Raw genomic sequence first — 15,456 nt, 5'->3', positions numbered from 1 at the left:
CCACAGTTGCATCAACTTATATACCACATCATATGCTCATATTCGCACCAGCCACAAAGCTAGAAAAACACATGCACCAATCCCATCACTGTGTTTCATTAACCACATCTGCAGGCCACATTCATCCTGCCTCCTCATTATTCCACTTGACCAGCAGTCAGCGATCTTACAGAGATAAGGAACGATACGGTAAAGATATAAATATCTGCACACACATATGGTCATAATTAATACTCGTACTAACGAGCACGCAGACCATGCACATTGGCAATTAATCAAACCACGATAGCCGCCGTCCACTTGTCAACACCACGGCCGTAACAGTTGTTATCTGCGTTTGCAAAAATTCAGCCCTCGCAGTCAGTAGTTTTGAACTGTGATAAGCCGCCTCCAAACCAATCCGAACAAATGTTCGAAAAATGCACAAAGCCACGAGCGACTGCCAACTGGCCTCCCACAAACCTGAAAAGTTACGAGCCCAACCACCCCTTTCAGATCAACAGGTCTCCGATACAAGTAAGCTATGAAGGCTCTGTGTTCGCCAGCGATAACACGGCGCAAGGCACTTCCGCAACCCGTTATAGTTAACTGGAGGATTACATACGACACAGTACAAAGGCTGTGCAAAACCTTAGCGAGAGGCAGCTACTTGCTTAATTCAGACGTGTTCGATTATCGTTCGATCAAAATTAATATTTTCGGAAAACCCGTCAGTAGAAATTTGTTCCCAAGAATAGCAACAGTCTAAATAAAGTCTTCCTTCGTTTAGTCGTCTTGCAGTAATTGGTTTCTGATTTAATACCACATTTGCCTGTCCTTGTTTGCACTTGCTTTACCAATGGTTCTATTTTTAATGAGTAAGTTGCGAGTAGGTAGTTATAGTGTTCTGGAGTACAGGTAGTCCGTATAGATATACACTACTGTTCTGGGTGCGCTCTCCTTCTGCAGGTAGGGTGCTAAATTCTCTGGTACTGCTGCTGCTTGGTGTGGATGTAAACTCTTCGCTTTTTTCGCAGCAACATGGGTATAATGGGAACACCGCGGTATTTTCGCGAGTTGTGGTCGGGTGCGCGGGAAATCAACTACGGCAACACGGTGCTGGTAAATCGTGCGGACGGCCAGTGGTGGTTGGGGTACGTCCAGGATGTTAATGGAGAACACTTCTTCGTCGACTTCGATGCCAGCACAGTGCAGGCCGAATGGATTCACTCCAGCCATCTATGGCCGCATCATTTCCCGTTTGTTGCTTTTTTGGACCATTATGTCGACCGCTGCCTAAATGTGGCACTGCGGGACAAGTACGGTGGACCGATGATTTTCCGTCCCGCCACCGTTATTATGGAGTGGGATGTCCACTTCTTAGCTGTACGCCTGGATGAGAACAATCCTGTTAAGAAAGCTAGGAAGTCTATGGCCTGTCGCTTCGTGCATCGCGGCCAGTTTGCGGAACGCCTACCCGTGCCCGGTGATGGGCAGAACTTTTTTGCACGCACTGACGGTTTGACGTTCGTCAAACACGTCATCGCCTTACCCGCAGCGGGCGCTCTGAACAACGTGGACAGCATGCCGGCATTCGTCGGCCCGACATGCCAGTTCACTCTGGGCCAGGGTGACCGGGAGGACATGACTGGTGAATCGCGGTTCGTTATTTTCGGGAATTCTACGGATTTTTACTCCGTTGGGTCGCCTCTTGGGGTGCCAGCTGGAGACAAAGAGGCCGGATATGGGGTGTACGTGGGTTGTCGTGTGTTTGTGCGCGTAGGACTGGACACTCTGACTTTTGTTTGTGTGGAAATCCACAATGACACAGCCGGGCGCCGAATGTCCTGGAATGAGGATGCCTTGAAGGAAGCCTGCAGCAGGTACCTTCAACACTATGCAGCGAATATCGTCGAATCATTTCCAGGAGCGTTGAACGATGGTCATTATGCAGGTAGGTTACATGCGTGTCGGAATTGATTTGGGTAGCGAATTAACAGGGCATGAAATTATAATACGTATAGCATATAACATATAGCATAAAACGTGTAACATATTGAAACGGTAGTAATTGTGTGACTGATAAGAGCACACAGTTATCATTCAATATTTCATCGGGTTATGGACTTCCGTCGATTTTACCGACTAGCTGTCCTTTTCTAACATTTCTAGAATTCAGTCTTACACTCGCTTGCTACCGCTTGTACCTTCTTGCCTGATTTCTTGCACCAAAAAAACCTTGCTCCGTTTCTTTGGAAGCCTTGTCATTAAACTTGGCGTAATTTACGTTGTTGCGTTTGCCCGAACATGTGTCAATCTAAATTTCTCATCGGAGGAGTCACCTGAGTAATTGTGTTAACTCAGTCAAGAGCGTCCTCGGCGGTACCGTTGCCCGGCAACGGTCCGGCCGCTCCAATTTTCATCCCAACAGCCGCATGCTAGTTGTTAAAGGCTGATCGCCGCCCCTAGAGTAGCAGTCAGATAGGCTGTTGAGCCTGTTGTTACAATGGAGCGAAATCGACAGTTTATGGAAATCGATGACCACCACAACTGCAAATACTCGCTGTGCATTCAGAATGCACAGTGAGTATTTGCCGTTGTGGACCTGTGGTGGTCATCACACGCTATCGCAATCACGCGATTTCATGTTTTTATACCGAAGAATTGTGGCCGTGATAATGTGATTTGATGAAGTGGTGGGATTGGGAAGGGATTGCCCCTAAAATAGGTGTTTAAACGTAAAAATTTATATTGCTTCCGCTATGCCGCTTACTTTAAACTTTTCTTCTTCCAAACTCTTCCTCCTTTCTAAATCAAGCCAACGCTGCAGAATGGGAAATTTACTCTGTAGAAGCGTGGATTTGAGTATTCTGTTACCGTACGCTACACCGCTTCAACCACAGTCCATTCGATTTTCTTGTTTAAAAATTTCTTACGTGTGACTTGTTACGTTATAAACTCCACTAACGTTATGTGCTGCCCCTGGCACTGTACGTAGCTAAGTTTAACGTAGAAATTCCGACATGGATTTTATGACTTTATTTACGAAACACAATTCAAGTGACTGCTAGATGACTTCCAGTGGACTAAACCAGAGTGGACCATCTAGCATCTGCAAGCTTGGCGCTTATATAGCCACATTCGGGTAAACATCCACATTAAGAAACTTCTGGAAACTTTCAAAGCCTTAGATCACTCAATAACAACATTAACACGACATAACAAGAGATGCAGAGAAGACGGGAAATCTGTCAGTTCAGGTCTTATCAACATATGCCCAAATATAGAATTAAATGATATTCTCTCAGTTCTCTTTGTGGCTAACGATCTTGTTTACGCCAGGCTGTATCTTAAAATAGCTCACACGGGGCTGTGTGGCTGGTAACAGACTCTTGTTTTCAAAAAATGACGATGCGCATTTCATATTTGAATGCTTAAGGTACTCGGCTAAAATTGTCTATATGTTCTCTTCGTTCCACCAATCTAGATCTCATCACCTCGCGCTCATCACCTCACGTTGATGAGACTGTGATTTGAAGTGAAAATCACAGTCTCATCATTTTCACTTCAAAAATCTGGGTGGGATGACCCTACTTGCAGTACTATTGTTTCGGATGTTTTCCATGAATACTGTAAACCATAAAATTAGTACGAGTTAATTGTATCTGTACATTTGAATTTTTTTTATTTCCAACTTAACTGTAACCTGTTTGTCCACACTCCACAGTATTTAAATTACTCCGTTATTTTATTCATATGATATTATGTGCATCAAAAACCACCTTTCTCAAAGGCTCCTTCGATGACAATACCATTAATGTGAACGAAATATCCATTAATGGACTGCCATCTCCGATTTTGGAGTGTCTTTTGGGGGATGTGGATGCAGAGAGCCAGCAACGCTTCTCCAGGCAAGTTCACGTTCGTCCTTCTTTCCATCTGACAAAGACGGCTGTTCTTTATAGATCAGAAAGCGTTCTACAGAACTGCTGTATGCGGTAGCGTACAGCTGTGGTTGTGTTTCATTTTGTTTACTGCTTTGACCAGAGTCTGCGCGTTGTGGAGGGAGATTGTGGGAAAATACACGGACAAGCGGCTGGTCATCCTGGATATGATGGAGATGTGGCCGAAGAAGCCGTATATTCAGGAATTTTCCATTGAATCCGACTGCCATAAATACAAGCTCTTGGCCACGGTGGACCGCGCCATTAGCCAGGACATTACAACGCTAGTGATTATTGACGACGGCCAGAACAATTCACCTTTTCGCGAACTGCAGGAAATAATGTACGCTGCCAGTACTGTACTGGCTGCCAAGGGAATTCGTGTGTGCAGAATCATAGTAAAGAACGGCTATGATGTGGCTGCGTATCCAATGCAACCGGTAGTGTTCGTCACAATCCGGCAAGAAATGCTCGAAATGAACCAGGCGACGTGGGACGAGGTGATGAGCGTGTGTGACGAGCTGGTTTTGATCAACTACATGGCTTCGCAAGCGATCACCGAATCCGCAAACCAGCTGCTGTACGAATGCACCGGTGGGGACCGACCGGTCCCGGAGATGCTGCGGCCTGAGCGCAAACGGTCATTTGTCGACTTGGGTGTGACCATTCCGGTTCTCCGGTTTCGCAGCGGGTAGGGTTGCCAAATACTTGGCGAAGTCGAGTGTCTAATTAATAACTTGAGGCTTTGAGTTAATCGAATAAAACCTGGGAGAAAAGTCACGTCAATAATTTGAACTTATTCTTTCCAGCCAAGTCGATGGTGTCGACTTGGTGTTTGAAAGTAAGATTCTACTATCGCTTTCGGCTCGCCATGACGTCGACTTCAGGTTTTAATACAGTAATTCGACTTGAGCACTCGACTCAGGTAAAACAAATTAATAAGATCAGATGTCTAGGTAATTCAGAAACTTTGACTTTTGGTAAACCGAGTTAAAGGGCAAGTCCAGTTAGGGTTGAAATTCACGAGGCTTAGACCCGTTTGTGAAAAGAAGTGAAATGAAAGTGAAATGAAGTGAAATGAAATGAAACGTGAAATAAAAAATTAATTTTAAACTGATTATTTTGGCATTTTTTTAGAGCTGGAAAACAGCCGAAAGCAGTTAAAACATTAATATTGCAACTGTACAGTACTAGTAAAAGTTCAAATTTCAAAAAAATTCGTTGTAAGTGGATTGCTAAATTTATTATTCAGTACAGACCAAACAGTAAGCGCCAAAAGATTTTGCAACTTGCTTTTATTTGTAGTACAAAATAAGATAAAACTGTTTAAAACTAAAATATGAGCAGAAGTTTGAAAATGGTAATCGGTATACGCTCTTATAAGAACAAGGCGTACAGTAAAAGTGTTCATTTCTCAGTTCTGTTCAAGAAAACAGCGCAGTAGCGTACGGAAATCTTATTGCGTTTTGGCTACCTATGAATTGAGATCTCGGAATTCTGAAACTACCTGCAATAAAAGCGTACGAGAAACGTTTTCTTCTCTTCCAGTTGCAAGATTAATGCTTACGCGCAGTGCTGCCTAATGCAGGGAATCCAATTAGAAGCGGTTACACAAAACATTCAACGGAGTGAACATTTTCATTGCAAGAAATATTGTGAATCGCTCTAATTTCGTCCGCTTTTAATGCATTTCAAGCGATTTCACCATTTCACGCATTTCACGTTTCATTTCATTTCACTTTCACATTTCACACGAGGGTCCGCGTGATTGTGAAATGAAAGTGAAATGAAAAGTGAAATGTGAAACGGTGAAAGCGTGATTTCAACGTGAATAAGCAACTGGACTGTCCAGTTGCTTATTCACGTTTATAGCATCCCTAGCTGCCGGGAGGAAGCTGCTGAAGAATGCCGCCGCTTCTTAGTCGCCGCCAACGACAGCTGTCCGGCCGTTAGTCAGCATGTCCTGCAAAAGGTCACCGCACTGCACGCTCGATGGGTGGAGACGCTGGAATACCACGAATGGAACGGTATTCGCAAGTTTCTGACATTGTAAGCAGTACCAATTAGAGAAATTAATTTTATTGTGCTGTGGTAAAATATGATATGTTTGGGCTCAGAGAAAAATTGACAGTTTTTGGTGTAAATCAGGCTGAACAGTCTTCGTCCAACCGATACTCCTCGGCCATGGGAGACCATGGATCTGCGCCAACTGGACGTTTCTACTTTGAACAATTTGACGTTCGCAGCCCTGCACGGGTGCTACAAAGACGAGGGCGATGAAGACGATGAAGAGGACGACACCGAAGACGACGACGAAGATGACGGCGAAGATGACTACGAAGAGAACGCCGCAGTCGAGTAGCGTCAGGGTGCCTTCATTACCGTTCATTTGTTGTATTTTATTTGTTTTCTTGTTGAAGAGGAGTCTGAGGAGATGGTGTACTGATCGTGTTCTCTTCTTGCGAACCTTTGTAAACGTTGCACCAGTACTTGCTGGGTTTTTGCATTTATTCCGGTCACAGTTTGGTTTCATAGCCCATGTGTTGAACTGGTCATGAACAATCCTACATGGGTGTCCTTTAGTTGACTAAAAATTTCTAATGAAATCGGCTTGTAGTAAGCGGGTTGATTGAGTCGGAACCTTTGACTGCTCTTAGCCAAAAGTATCCCAGCTACTCATTGTACGCGGCAGTGAAAATATACAGACGCGTTTCGCTGTATGTTTTGATTTACGTTTTGCTGAATGGTCTACAAGTACGAGTATTACTGCAGCTGTGTAAGTACTCTGTAAAAGTGTAAAACATCCCTTCTCTTTTAAGGCGAATTTGCCGATAGCCGACAGGCTGCATGCTGTGGACAAAGCCTGCAGGCCGAGTTTCGCAACACGCATACTAACCTAATGTCCTAACAATATTAGTCTGATGTCATTACGACTATCTGCTGCGCTAATAACGGTTGTGCCGGTATCACTGGCCGTCTTGGCTTGACGGCGCTGCACCAGATAAAAGTTAAGACGCAAAAGACAAGATAGACAAAGACAACGGGCGAGGTCATGCATGCACCCAGGACTCGCGAATGCTGCTCACTCGCGAATGCTGCTCACTCGCGAATGCTGCTCTGAGCTGGTTGACCGAGTTGCTGTGTGAAATCCACCCTACACAGCGGTGACCTTTTAAATCTGGCGTTCTCTTCTTGAGAACTGCCGTACTCCATCTACCAGAATTACGGAACCTTTATCTTAGTCACTAGCATCATCATCGGATTGTGTTTTACCATGACTACTTCCACACACAGTCAATCCCGTCCAATCCGGCAGGAAGATCGGCTAACGCAACATCTGCATGACGTGGTATTCGGTACCGTAAGAATCGATTTAAATAATATTATTTCTGCGAATACTCCTCGTATGAAAATTTTACCGCCGAAATGGCATAAGTTACATCAGTCCGCACCGGTTCGCTTTCACTCTTTCCTGGGAGATTTTTGTAATCAACTTATTTCTGCTTGTGATCTGGGCTTGTGGGCAGCGCATGAAATTATGGAATTATTTTCATGGGGGCTAGCGGAATATGCTCTGACTGTATTACATTGCGAACAATCGACCGGAAAATTTTTCAGTAAGAATTCGAAATATGCAGTACCGGCTGAATTAATCAAGGAAAGGCATCTTGTTTCTACCGAGATTAACAAACTTAAAAGAAAAAAGCGAAGAATGAAAGTGGTTGATCGTGATTTTTCCCTCTCTTATGCAGACCGGTTGCACCATTTGAAATTAATTAGAAAAACTCTTTCCGCGAAAATTTCACAGCTGCGCTTTAATGCCGAGCGCCGCGAAAATGATAGCTGGTTCACAAAACGTATGTGGAATTTTATTGAAGTTAAAATAAAATCTTCTTCTTCGGCCCCTTCTAATGCTATGAAAATGACAGACATCGAGAATTATTTTGAAAATATCTGTAATCCTCAGAATCTCTCTCTTCTTGATTTTGCATGGATAAATAAATTAAAATGTAAACCGTGCAACACCGGCTTTATTAATTATGATGTTCTGCCTAGCGATATAAAATCTATATTTTCTCGTAAGGACGGTTCAGCAGGTTCCGGGTTGGATGGCATTAATTATTCTTTTCTTAAGCCGTACCCGGATGTTCATAAATTTCTGGCTAATATGTTTAACAGACTCTTGACATCTGGTACAACGTGTAGTTCGTGGAAAGTGGGGAAGACAGTTCTTTTGTATAAGAAGGGAGAATATAATATGCCTGGCAACTATCGACCTATAACTTTGACCAGTTGCATTGGGAAAGTTTTTCACTCTGTTATTTCAAATCGGTTAATGACTTACTGCATTAAAAATAAATTGATTAACACGGATGTTCAAAAGGGGTTTATTGAAGCTACCAACGGATGTGGGGAGCATTCTATGAAACTGCTGAAATTAATTGAGCAACAAAGGGATAAAAGGCAGGCAATGCATGTGGCCTGGCTTGACATCGCTATCAGAAAGGAAGTCCTCTTGGCAGCTTTGCGTCGATATAACATTCCTGAGTACATTGTTAACTATATTGATAATTATTATACTGGGTTGTCAATAAAAATTAACTATAACGATAACTTTTCTAAAAATATCCCATTTAACGTAGGCCTGTTTCAAGGGGATACTATGAGCTGTGCGCTGTTCCTTGTAGTTTTCAATTGTATTCAGGAATTTTTAGAGGAAAATAAAAAGTGCGGGGTTGCGTTCGATGCCTTACCGGAAGAAAAAATTGTTGGCCATGCTTTTGCTGATGATTTGACTATTATTACGAATAACAAGTCGAGCATGAATCGGCTGCTTCGGGAAATTAGCGTCAAAATGAATTCAATTGGCCTTTATTTAAATGCTGAAAAGTGCCGATGCTTCTCACTTTCTAAAGGTATTTCATGTGAAACCGCGTTTAAAATTGACGGGCAAGATGTTACTAATATTTCAAAAGATCCCATGAAGTTCCTTGGGGTCCATATTTTTGAAAAGAACCAGTCAGCGTCTAGCGGTATCTTAATCAAGTCTGCGTTTAATTCTTTAATGGAAAAAGTCGACCGGCTTAATATACGTGCTACGTATAAAGTTCGTACCTATAATGACTATGTTGTTGCATGTATGCGCTTTGCCTTAACTATGCATGACCTTTCTCCCCCTACTGTGAACGAGCTCGAAGCTATTGCGAATAAATTTTTGAAAAAGTGGCTTAATTTACCGGGGTCTTCTAATTGTGATATTTTTTACATACCGGATGGAATTAACCTGAAATCGATAAAATCAGTTTACGTACAAGGGCATGCCACATTCATCACGGATGCACTTTCTTCGAACGATGTTGTTGTGGCGCAGGTAGCGAATGATTGCCTGAATACGGCATGTGCAAACGATACGGCGTAGTTGTGGACATCGTTCAAACTTCGGCTGCAACAGGTAGGGAGCGAGGAGCAAATAAAGCGGCTATTAGGAAGCTTGTTAACAAGAACGTTAAGCAGCACATGTCGACAGCGAAGGAAAACAGGCTAGATTCATTAGTGCAGCAGGGAGCTTGGCACGAAGTAACAAAAGCACAGATAGCTGATACTTCCTGGAAATATGTCTTGTATGATTGTCAGAAAAGGTTGTTACTTTTATGGTTGAAGCGGCACTTAATATCTCTCCCTCCTTTACTAATTTGTTTAAGTGGGGCAAAATTGTCTCAGCGAAGTGCGAATTATGTGGGGCTGACAAGGGAACTCTCTGTCACATTGTCAACTACTGCCCAATGTCTTTAAACAGCCACCGCTATACTTGGCGCCATAACAGTGTCTTGTCATCTATTTTCAATTTCCTGACCGGTGTGGCTGATAATAGTAAATGGGAGATTATAAGTGATTTACGCTCTGATAAATATGAAAACCATGTTAATACTGTTCCCGTTGATGTTCTACCTACCTCTCTCTGTCCTGATTTATGTTGTATTAACCGCGCCGAAAAGCGCATTGTGTTAGCAGAACTGACCATTCCCTTTGAAACCGTGAACGGATTTGCGAATGCTGAAGCCAGGAAGCACGCCCGGTATGCTTCCTTGGTCGCTGAGCTAACTAGTGCCGGCTGGCAGACCCACTACCACCATCTCGCTGTTGGATCAAGGGGAATGGTTGCCCGCACTGCTATGTCCAGCATTGAACGAATTGCCAATACCATCCGCCACAGTTCGAAAGTCTGCCAGACTAAATCACTATTTAAAAATCTGGCAATTATTGCGCTTAACTGTAGCTATATTATTTTTCTCAATAAGTCTAATAAGGACTGGGCTGTTCCAGGTCCGAATAACCTGTTCACGTCATGCGTTCGTTAGCCGTTATTTTACTCTTCCTTGCCGGTCGTCCTCAGCACGGCCGAAAATGATGCTGCTGATAACGACTCTCATGGTGTACGATGATTGTTGCTGTGACTTCGATGTTCTGTTACAATTTACCTTATTGCGATTGTGTATTTGTATCTGTAATGGACGGGCAGCCTCGGTTTAGACAGGTCGATAGTCTCTCGACAGTTAAATTTCCCCGTCTTTCCTTTTTTCCCGAAACTGCTTTGTTTATTTTAAAAGGAAACTTTCTTAAACAATTCCGATAACCTGTAAGTAGTTGTAGATAGGTAGCGGGTTTTTGGTCAGCCGGGGAGATTTCAAATCTCAGTGATTTGTACTGACGTGCATATCTAAAAAAAAAAACCTAAGAAGTTATAAGGTAAAATTTACAACAACTACTCGACCTGTCCACCGCGGCAAGTATAAGACTAATAGGAGCCCACCGTAGACTGATGTTGTCGTATGTGTCTATAGGGACAAAATCGCAATAAAGGTTGTATTTTTTTAGAAGCCCGGCCACCATTCGTTGGTGTTCGTGAAGATGTTGGTGAAGATAGTGATCCCGATGAAGGGCGCTATGGACATTAGCTACATCTTTGTCGACATCAACTTCCCAGTTTCATCGTGGTCGACCAGACAGTTCATCACCGGCTTGATGGTGATGAAGCCCAACATCCTGGCAAAAGAAACATCTTATTTACAATAATTCGATACGTACTAAGCCAATTATTTTTATTATTTTAAAAAAAATTCAGTTAAGTAGTGATATCGTTAATTAATAAGTATCACTACAGTAGACAGTAATTAAGTAATGATATACTGTATTTCTAATTTCTATCCCGTTTCTGTAATCGGTACTCTGTATACGGTAGCCGCCAAACTTATTTACCGAGAAAAATTTCCGGAAACATTCGCAGGTCTTCGAAAAAGAGAAACGTTGACGGCCAAAGTCCAAACCTTCGAAAGCACCTGAATAATACGCCGCAAGTGGCCATCGCATGATCGCATACTAGGAGGAAATCCACAACCGTAGCGAGGGGCAGTTACTTGCTTCACCGACTCATGTAGACAGTTTGGTGTGTTCAGCGCAGCCATGAAGGTGCAGTGCGCAGTTTTCCGTTTTTCCGAAATGCAATCGTCTTTCATCGTTTCATTTTATTGCTATCGATTCATTTCAGATTTATTGCTACGTTTTGCTTTCCCGGATGTTTGCAATTGATTTACTTAGTTAAAACAGTGAGCTGCGAGCAGTGTGCTAAAACGTCGTGGCACTGTAACAGACTAGCTGGTGTTGACTTTGACGTAGGACGGTATGAAACTGTAAACTCTGGTTTTCGGTTTTCTTCGCAGTACCGCGGGCATGATCGGGACACCGCGGTTTTTTCGCGAGTTGTGGACGGGTGCGCGGGAAACCAACTACGGTAACACGGTGCTGGTGCATCGCGACGACGGCCAATGGTGGTTGGGATACGTTCAGGACGTCGATGGCGAACTCTTCCTCGTCGACTTCGATGCCAGCACAGTGACGGCCGAATGGATTCATACCAACCGTCTGTGGCCGCATCATTTCCTGTCGGTTACGGATCTGGACCACTATATCGACTGCTCCCTGCAAGTAGCACTGCGGGACAGTTACCGTGGACCGATGATTTTCCGTCCCGCCACCGTCACTGCAGAATGGAATGCCGAGTTTTTGGCTGTACGCCTGGACGAGAACGACTCGTCCAAGAACACTACGGACTGTCGTTTCGTGCATCGCGGCCAGTTCGTGGAACACCTGCCCGTGCCCGGTGATGGGCAGAGTTTCTTCGGACGCACGGATGGTCTGACGTTCGTCAAACACGTCATCGACTTCCCGGCAGCAAACGCCCTGCGCAACGTAGACAGTCTGTCAGCGTACGTGGGCCCGGCATGCCAGTTCACGCTGGCCAAGGGTGATCGTCTGTTCGGTAGATCGAGGATCGCTGTGTACGGGGGTTCCCGTTCCACGTGCTTCTACTCCGTGGGTCCGCGTTTGGGGGTGCCAGCTGGAGAAATAGAGGCCCGATACGGGGTGTACGTAGGGTGCCGTGTGTTTGTGCGCGTCGGAATCGACACGGTGACTTTTGTGTGCGTGGAAGTCCACAATGAGGCAGCCGGGCGCCGAATGTCCTGGAATGGGGATGCTTTGAAAAAAGCTTGCAACAATTACCTCCGTCTGCATTCAGTGAACAGTATCGACGCTTTTCCAGGAGCTTTAGATAATGGTCAGTATTTGCATGTTAAAATCGGTTTTAGTGGCAAAATAGCAAGCTTGATATGTACTCGTATAAATTTTAGTATGTATAGCGAAGCAAATCAGCAGTGCATGAGTGCGCATTAAGTACGGGCACTTGCCGCACCCGCTTTATATTGTACATGTACAGTACTTACTTGTCCATACCAACATGTACATAAAAATCTAATACGAGTTCTGTTCTTGTTTTTATCCCTGTTTGAATTTCTTGTTTAATGTAAACTTGATTGTATTAAACCTGTTTGTACATCATTTTTACTCAGTTCGGTATTTTCCATGTACGGTAGAATTGGCCTCCTTCAAGGATTCCTGTGCTGACGACACGGCTGGTGTGGGCGACATGTCCATTAACGAACTTTCGCCACCGATATTGACGTGTCTTTTGGGTGATTTGGATACAGAGGGCCGGCAACGCACGTCCAGGCTAGTTCACCTTGATCTTTTTTACTACCTTGCTGCAACGGCAGTGCTTTTAATAAATTATAAATTATAAGCAAGCAATAGTATCCTTTGCTGTTTGAACCAGAGTCTGCGCGTTGTGGAGGGAGATTGTGCAAAAATACACGGACAAGCGTGTGGTCATCCTGGACATGGCCGAGATGTGGCCGAAAAAGCCATATACTCAAGAGTCCTTTATTGAATCCCACTACCGCGAGTATAAGCTGCTGGCCACGCTGGACCGCGTCGTTAGCAAGCACATTACAACGCTGGTGCTGATTGATGACGGCCAGCACAATCCACCTACCTTCGAACTCTATCTCAAAATGTCTGCAGCCGTAGCTGTTCTGCAAGCCAGGGGAATTCACGTGCGCAGATTCATTGTGAAAAACGGCTATGATGTGGCTGCGTGGCCAGATGACCCGTTATTTGCCGTCACAATCGATGATGGACAATACAAAATGAGGGTGAGTGACGTGATGAAGGATGTGGCAACCGTGTGTGACGAGCTGGTTCTCATCAACTACATGGCTTCGCGAGCGATCACCGAATCCGCAAAGCAGTTGCTGTTCGATTGTACCGACGGACACCCACCGACCCCGGAGATGCTGCGGCCCGACCGCAAACGGACCTTGGTCGATTTGGGTGTGGCCATTCCGATTCTCCGCTTTCGCCGCGGGGAGGCGGTCGAAGAGCAGTGCCGGCGCTTTTTAGCCGCCGCCAACGAGAGCTGTCCGGCTGTTAGTCAGCAGGTCCAGCAGAAGATCACCGCACTGTACGCCCGCTGGGTGGAGACGCTGGGAGACGCCGACTGGAGCGGCATTCGCAAATTTCTAACTTTGTAAGCAGCAGTAATACAGTAATTAACTGAATGCAGACTCCCGACCAAATCAGATCACGGAGTGCGTGAACGAGTAGGAGTATGGGAAACCAGCACCTGCACCGTGTGTGCTACTGGTATACGCACACGCAGGGCTGTGCGCACACCGGGTATCTTCCCTTTCACGCAGTCTGTGGTTTAACGTGGTTGGGCGGCTGCAGTTCTTCACTTAAAAAATGGATTATGGTGTGGGAAAACATCGTACGGTTGGCGTAGCGAAAAGCCAATAATTTTCTGTCTGTTAAATCAGGCTGGACAATCTTCATGTCACCGATACTCCTCGGCCATGGGAGACGATGAATTTACGCCAACTGGACGTTTCCGCTTTGAACAATCTGACCTTCGCAGCCCTGCACGGGTGCTACAAAGACGACGGCGACGAAGATGGCGACGAAGATGACGAAGAGGGTGACACCGAAGACGACGATGAAGATGACGATGATTACGAGGACGACGATGCAGTCGAATAGCCCTAGTAGTACGCCCCTGTGTTTGCATTGTCCGTTTACTGGTTTTCATATTCATCACGTACTGACGTTTTATTGACCTGCTATAGCAACGTGGCATCGGCCTCGTGTGGCGAATTTTGCCGGCAATAGTTGTGTATTTTGGTACACATTTAACAACATTGTTAAAATCGTGTGTTTGTACGAGCTTCGTCTGCGTTAAGTCGTACGGCCAGTCGGCCACTCCGCAAGAACAAACACTAAAGCGTCCTGATAGATCGACTTGTAGCTCTTTGTGGATGCTCTTCTTCGCTCCGTGCGCTTCTGGACACCTACCGTATTATGGAGCATCTCGAATCCTCCCTCCCTCCCAGCAAGAGTTGATCTTGTTTTATCTTTAAATCACTTTTAGGTCTTTGAAATTTTGTTCGCGTTCTTATCAACTTTGCAAACTGGACTTTACGAACTGAATTTCCGGCAAGCCGTACCCTACGATTCGGCTATACGCCGTTTTACACGTAAAAATAAATATCTGGTTACCGGTACTTGCAATTTATTCTATTATTAATTTTTGATATTTCCGATAAATAACTTTACGCAACCGGCAACACAAACCACATAATATGTTGCAGGTCCAATACTTGGCTGTGAACGCAATTCTTAGAACGGGTACTGTAACGCGAAATACAGAAACTTAATACATAAAGTTCTGCAAGTACTTTCCGCACTGTACTTCCGCTATACGAACAAGTACCATAGAGTAGTTACCCCAGGGCTGAGACACTCGGCTAAAAGCCGAATAGGCTAGAATATGGAGTAAACAAAAGTCTATGGAAATCGGCAGAAATGGGCGTATCCTGAAAGATTGCAGACTTATCGAGTGCAGAACTTCAGTGCATTTTTCGGTAACGCAGTACTGGAACTGCAGAGAAAAAACCAAATTTAATAGACAACCAAATCTCTCAAGTGAAAATCGAGTGGTTTAATAACAAGCCCTAACATTTCGAAAACAATATATGTCTAAACTACTGCAAAAATGCATTATTAGCAAACGTTAAATGTCAACAGGCTATGACTACGAGTATATTTATATCTAAATTTTAGTATTTTAATCAGTTTAATCACC

The 15,456-nt window shown here is 44.4% G+C and overlaps 2 protein-coding genes across 6 annotated transcripts; both read left to right on the top strand.

Moving 5' to 3' along the window:
* The first annotated feature begins 714 nt into the window (after positions 1-714).
* Positions 715-6,581, top strand: LOC129596810 (uncharacterized). Of its 5 annotated transcripts, none has more exons than XM_055494182.1 (6): positions 715-857; positions 1,017-1,933; positions 3,773-3,890; positions 4,027-4,614; positions 5,760-5,972; positions 6,072-6,581. In XM_055494182.1, exons 2-6 carry the CDS (start codon positions 1,021-1,023, stop codon positions 6,283-6,285), a joined length of 2,046 nt encoding a protein of 681 aa, XP_055350157.1. In that variant the 5' UTR covers positions 715-857; positions 1,017-1,020; the 3' UTR covers positions 6,286-6,581. The 5 variants fall into 5 exon arrangements, with proteins under 5 accessions (XP_055350157.1, XP_055350159.1, XP_055350158.1 ...); XM_055494184.1 differs by having other exon boundaries at positions 715-948; positions 5,805-5,972; XM_055494183.1 differs by having other exon boundaries at positions 715-948; positions 5,796-5,972.
* A 4,840-nt stretch (positions 6,582-11,421) lies between these two features.
* On the top strand, positions 11,422-14,469 carry LOC129596840 (uncharacterized). The gene is made up of 4 exons (XM_055494218.1): positions 11,422-12,537; positions 12,854-12,989; positions 13,093-13,845; positions 14,135-14,469. Exons 1-4 carry the CDS (start codon positions 11,652-11,654, stop codon positions 14,352-14,354), a joined length of 1,995 nt encoding a protein of 664 aa, XP_055350193.1. The 5' UTR covers positions 11,422-11,651; the 3' UTR covers positions 14,355-14,469.
* Positions 14,470-15,456: the final 987 nt, after the last annotated feature.

Source organism: Paramacrobiotus metropolitanus, unplaced genomic scaffold (genome assembly GCF_019649055.1).
Source record: "Paramacrobiotus metropolitanus isolate TYO unplaced genomic scaffold, Prichtersi_v1.0 Parri_scaffold0000096, whole genome shotgun sequence".
Lineage (NCBI taxonomy): Eukaryota > Metazoa > Tardigrada > Eutardigrada > Parachela > Macrobiotidae > Paramacrobiotus > Paramacrobiotus metropolitanus.
Note: the sequence above shows the minus strand (reverse complement) of the source record. Positions and strands in the feature narration are given on the sequence as shown.

Excerpts from the sequence above, each read along its gene's own strand:
- LOC129596810 (XM_055494182.1), top strand. The coding sequence starts at position 1,021 with ATGGGTATAATGGGAACACCGCGGTATTTTCGCGAGTTGTGGTCGGGT. Across the intron at positions 3,891-4,026 it reads AGCCAGCAACGCTTCTCCAG|AGTCTGCGCGTTGTGGAGGG; the intron begins GCAAGTTCACGT and ends TGCTTTGACCAG. Across the intron at positions 4,615-5,759 it reads GTTCTCCGGTTTCGCAGCGG|CAACTGGACTGTCCAGTTGC; the intron begins GTAGGGTTGCCA and ends AACGTGAATAAG.
- LOC129596840 (XM_055494218.1), top strand. The coding sequence starts at position 11,652 with ATGATCGGGACACCGCGGTTTTTTCGCGAGTTGTGGACGGGTGCGCGG. Across the intron at positions 12,538-12,853 it reads TCCAGGAGCTTTAGATAATG|AATTGGCCTCCTTCAAGGAT; the intron begins GTCAGTATTTGC and ends CATGTACGGTAG. Across the intron at positions 12,990-13,092 it reads GGCCGGCAACGCACGTCCAG|AGTCTGCGCGTTGTGGAGGG; the intron begins GCTAGTTCACCT and ends TGTTTGAACCAG.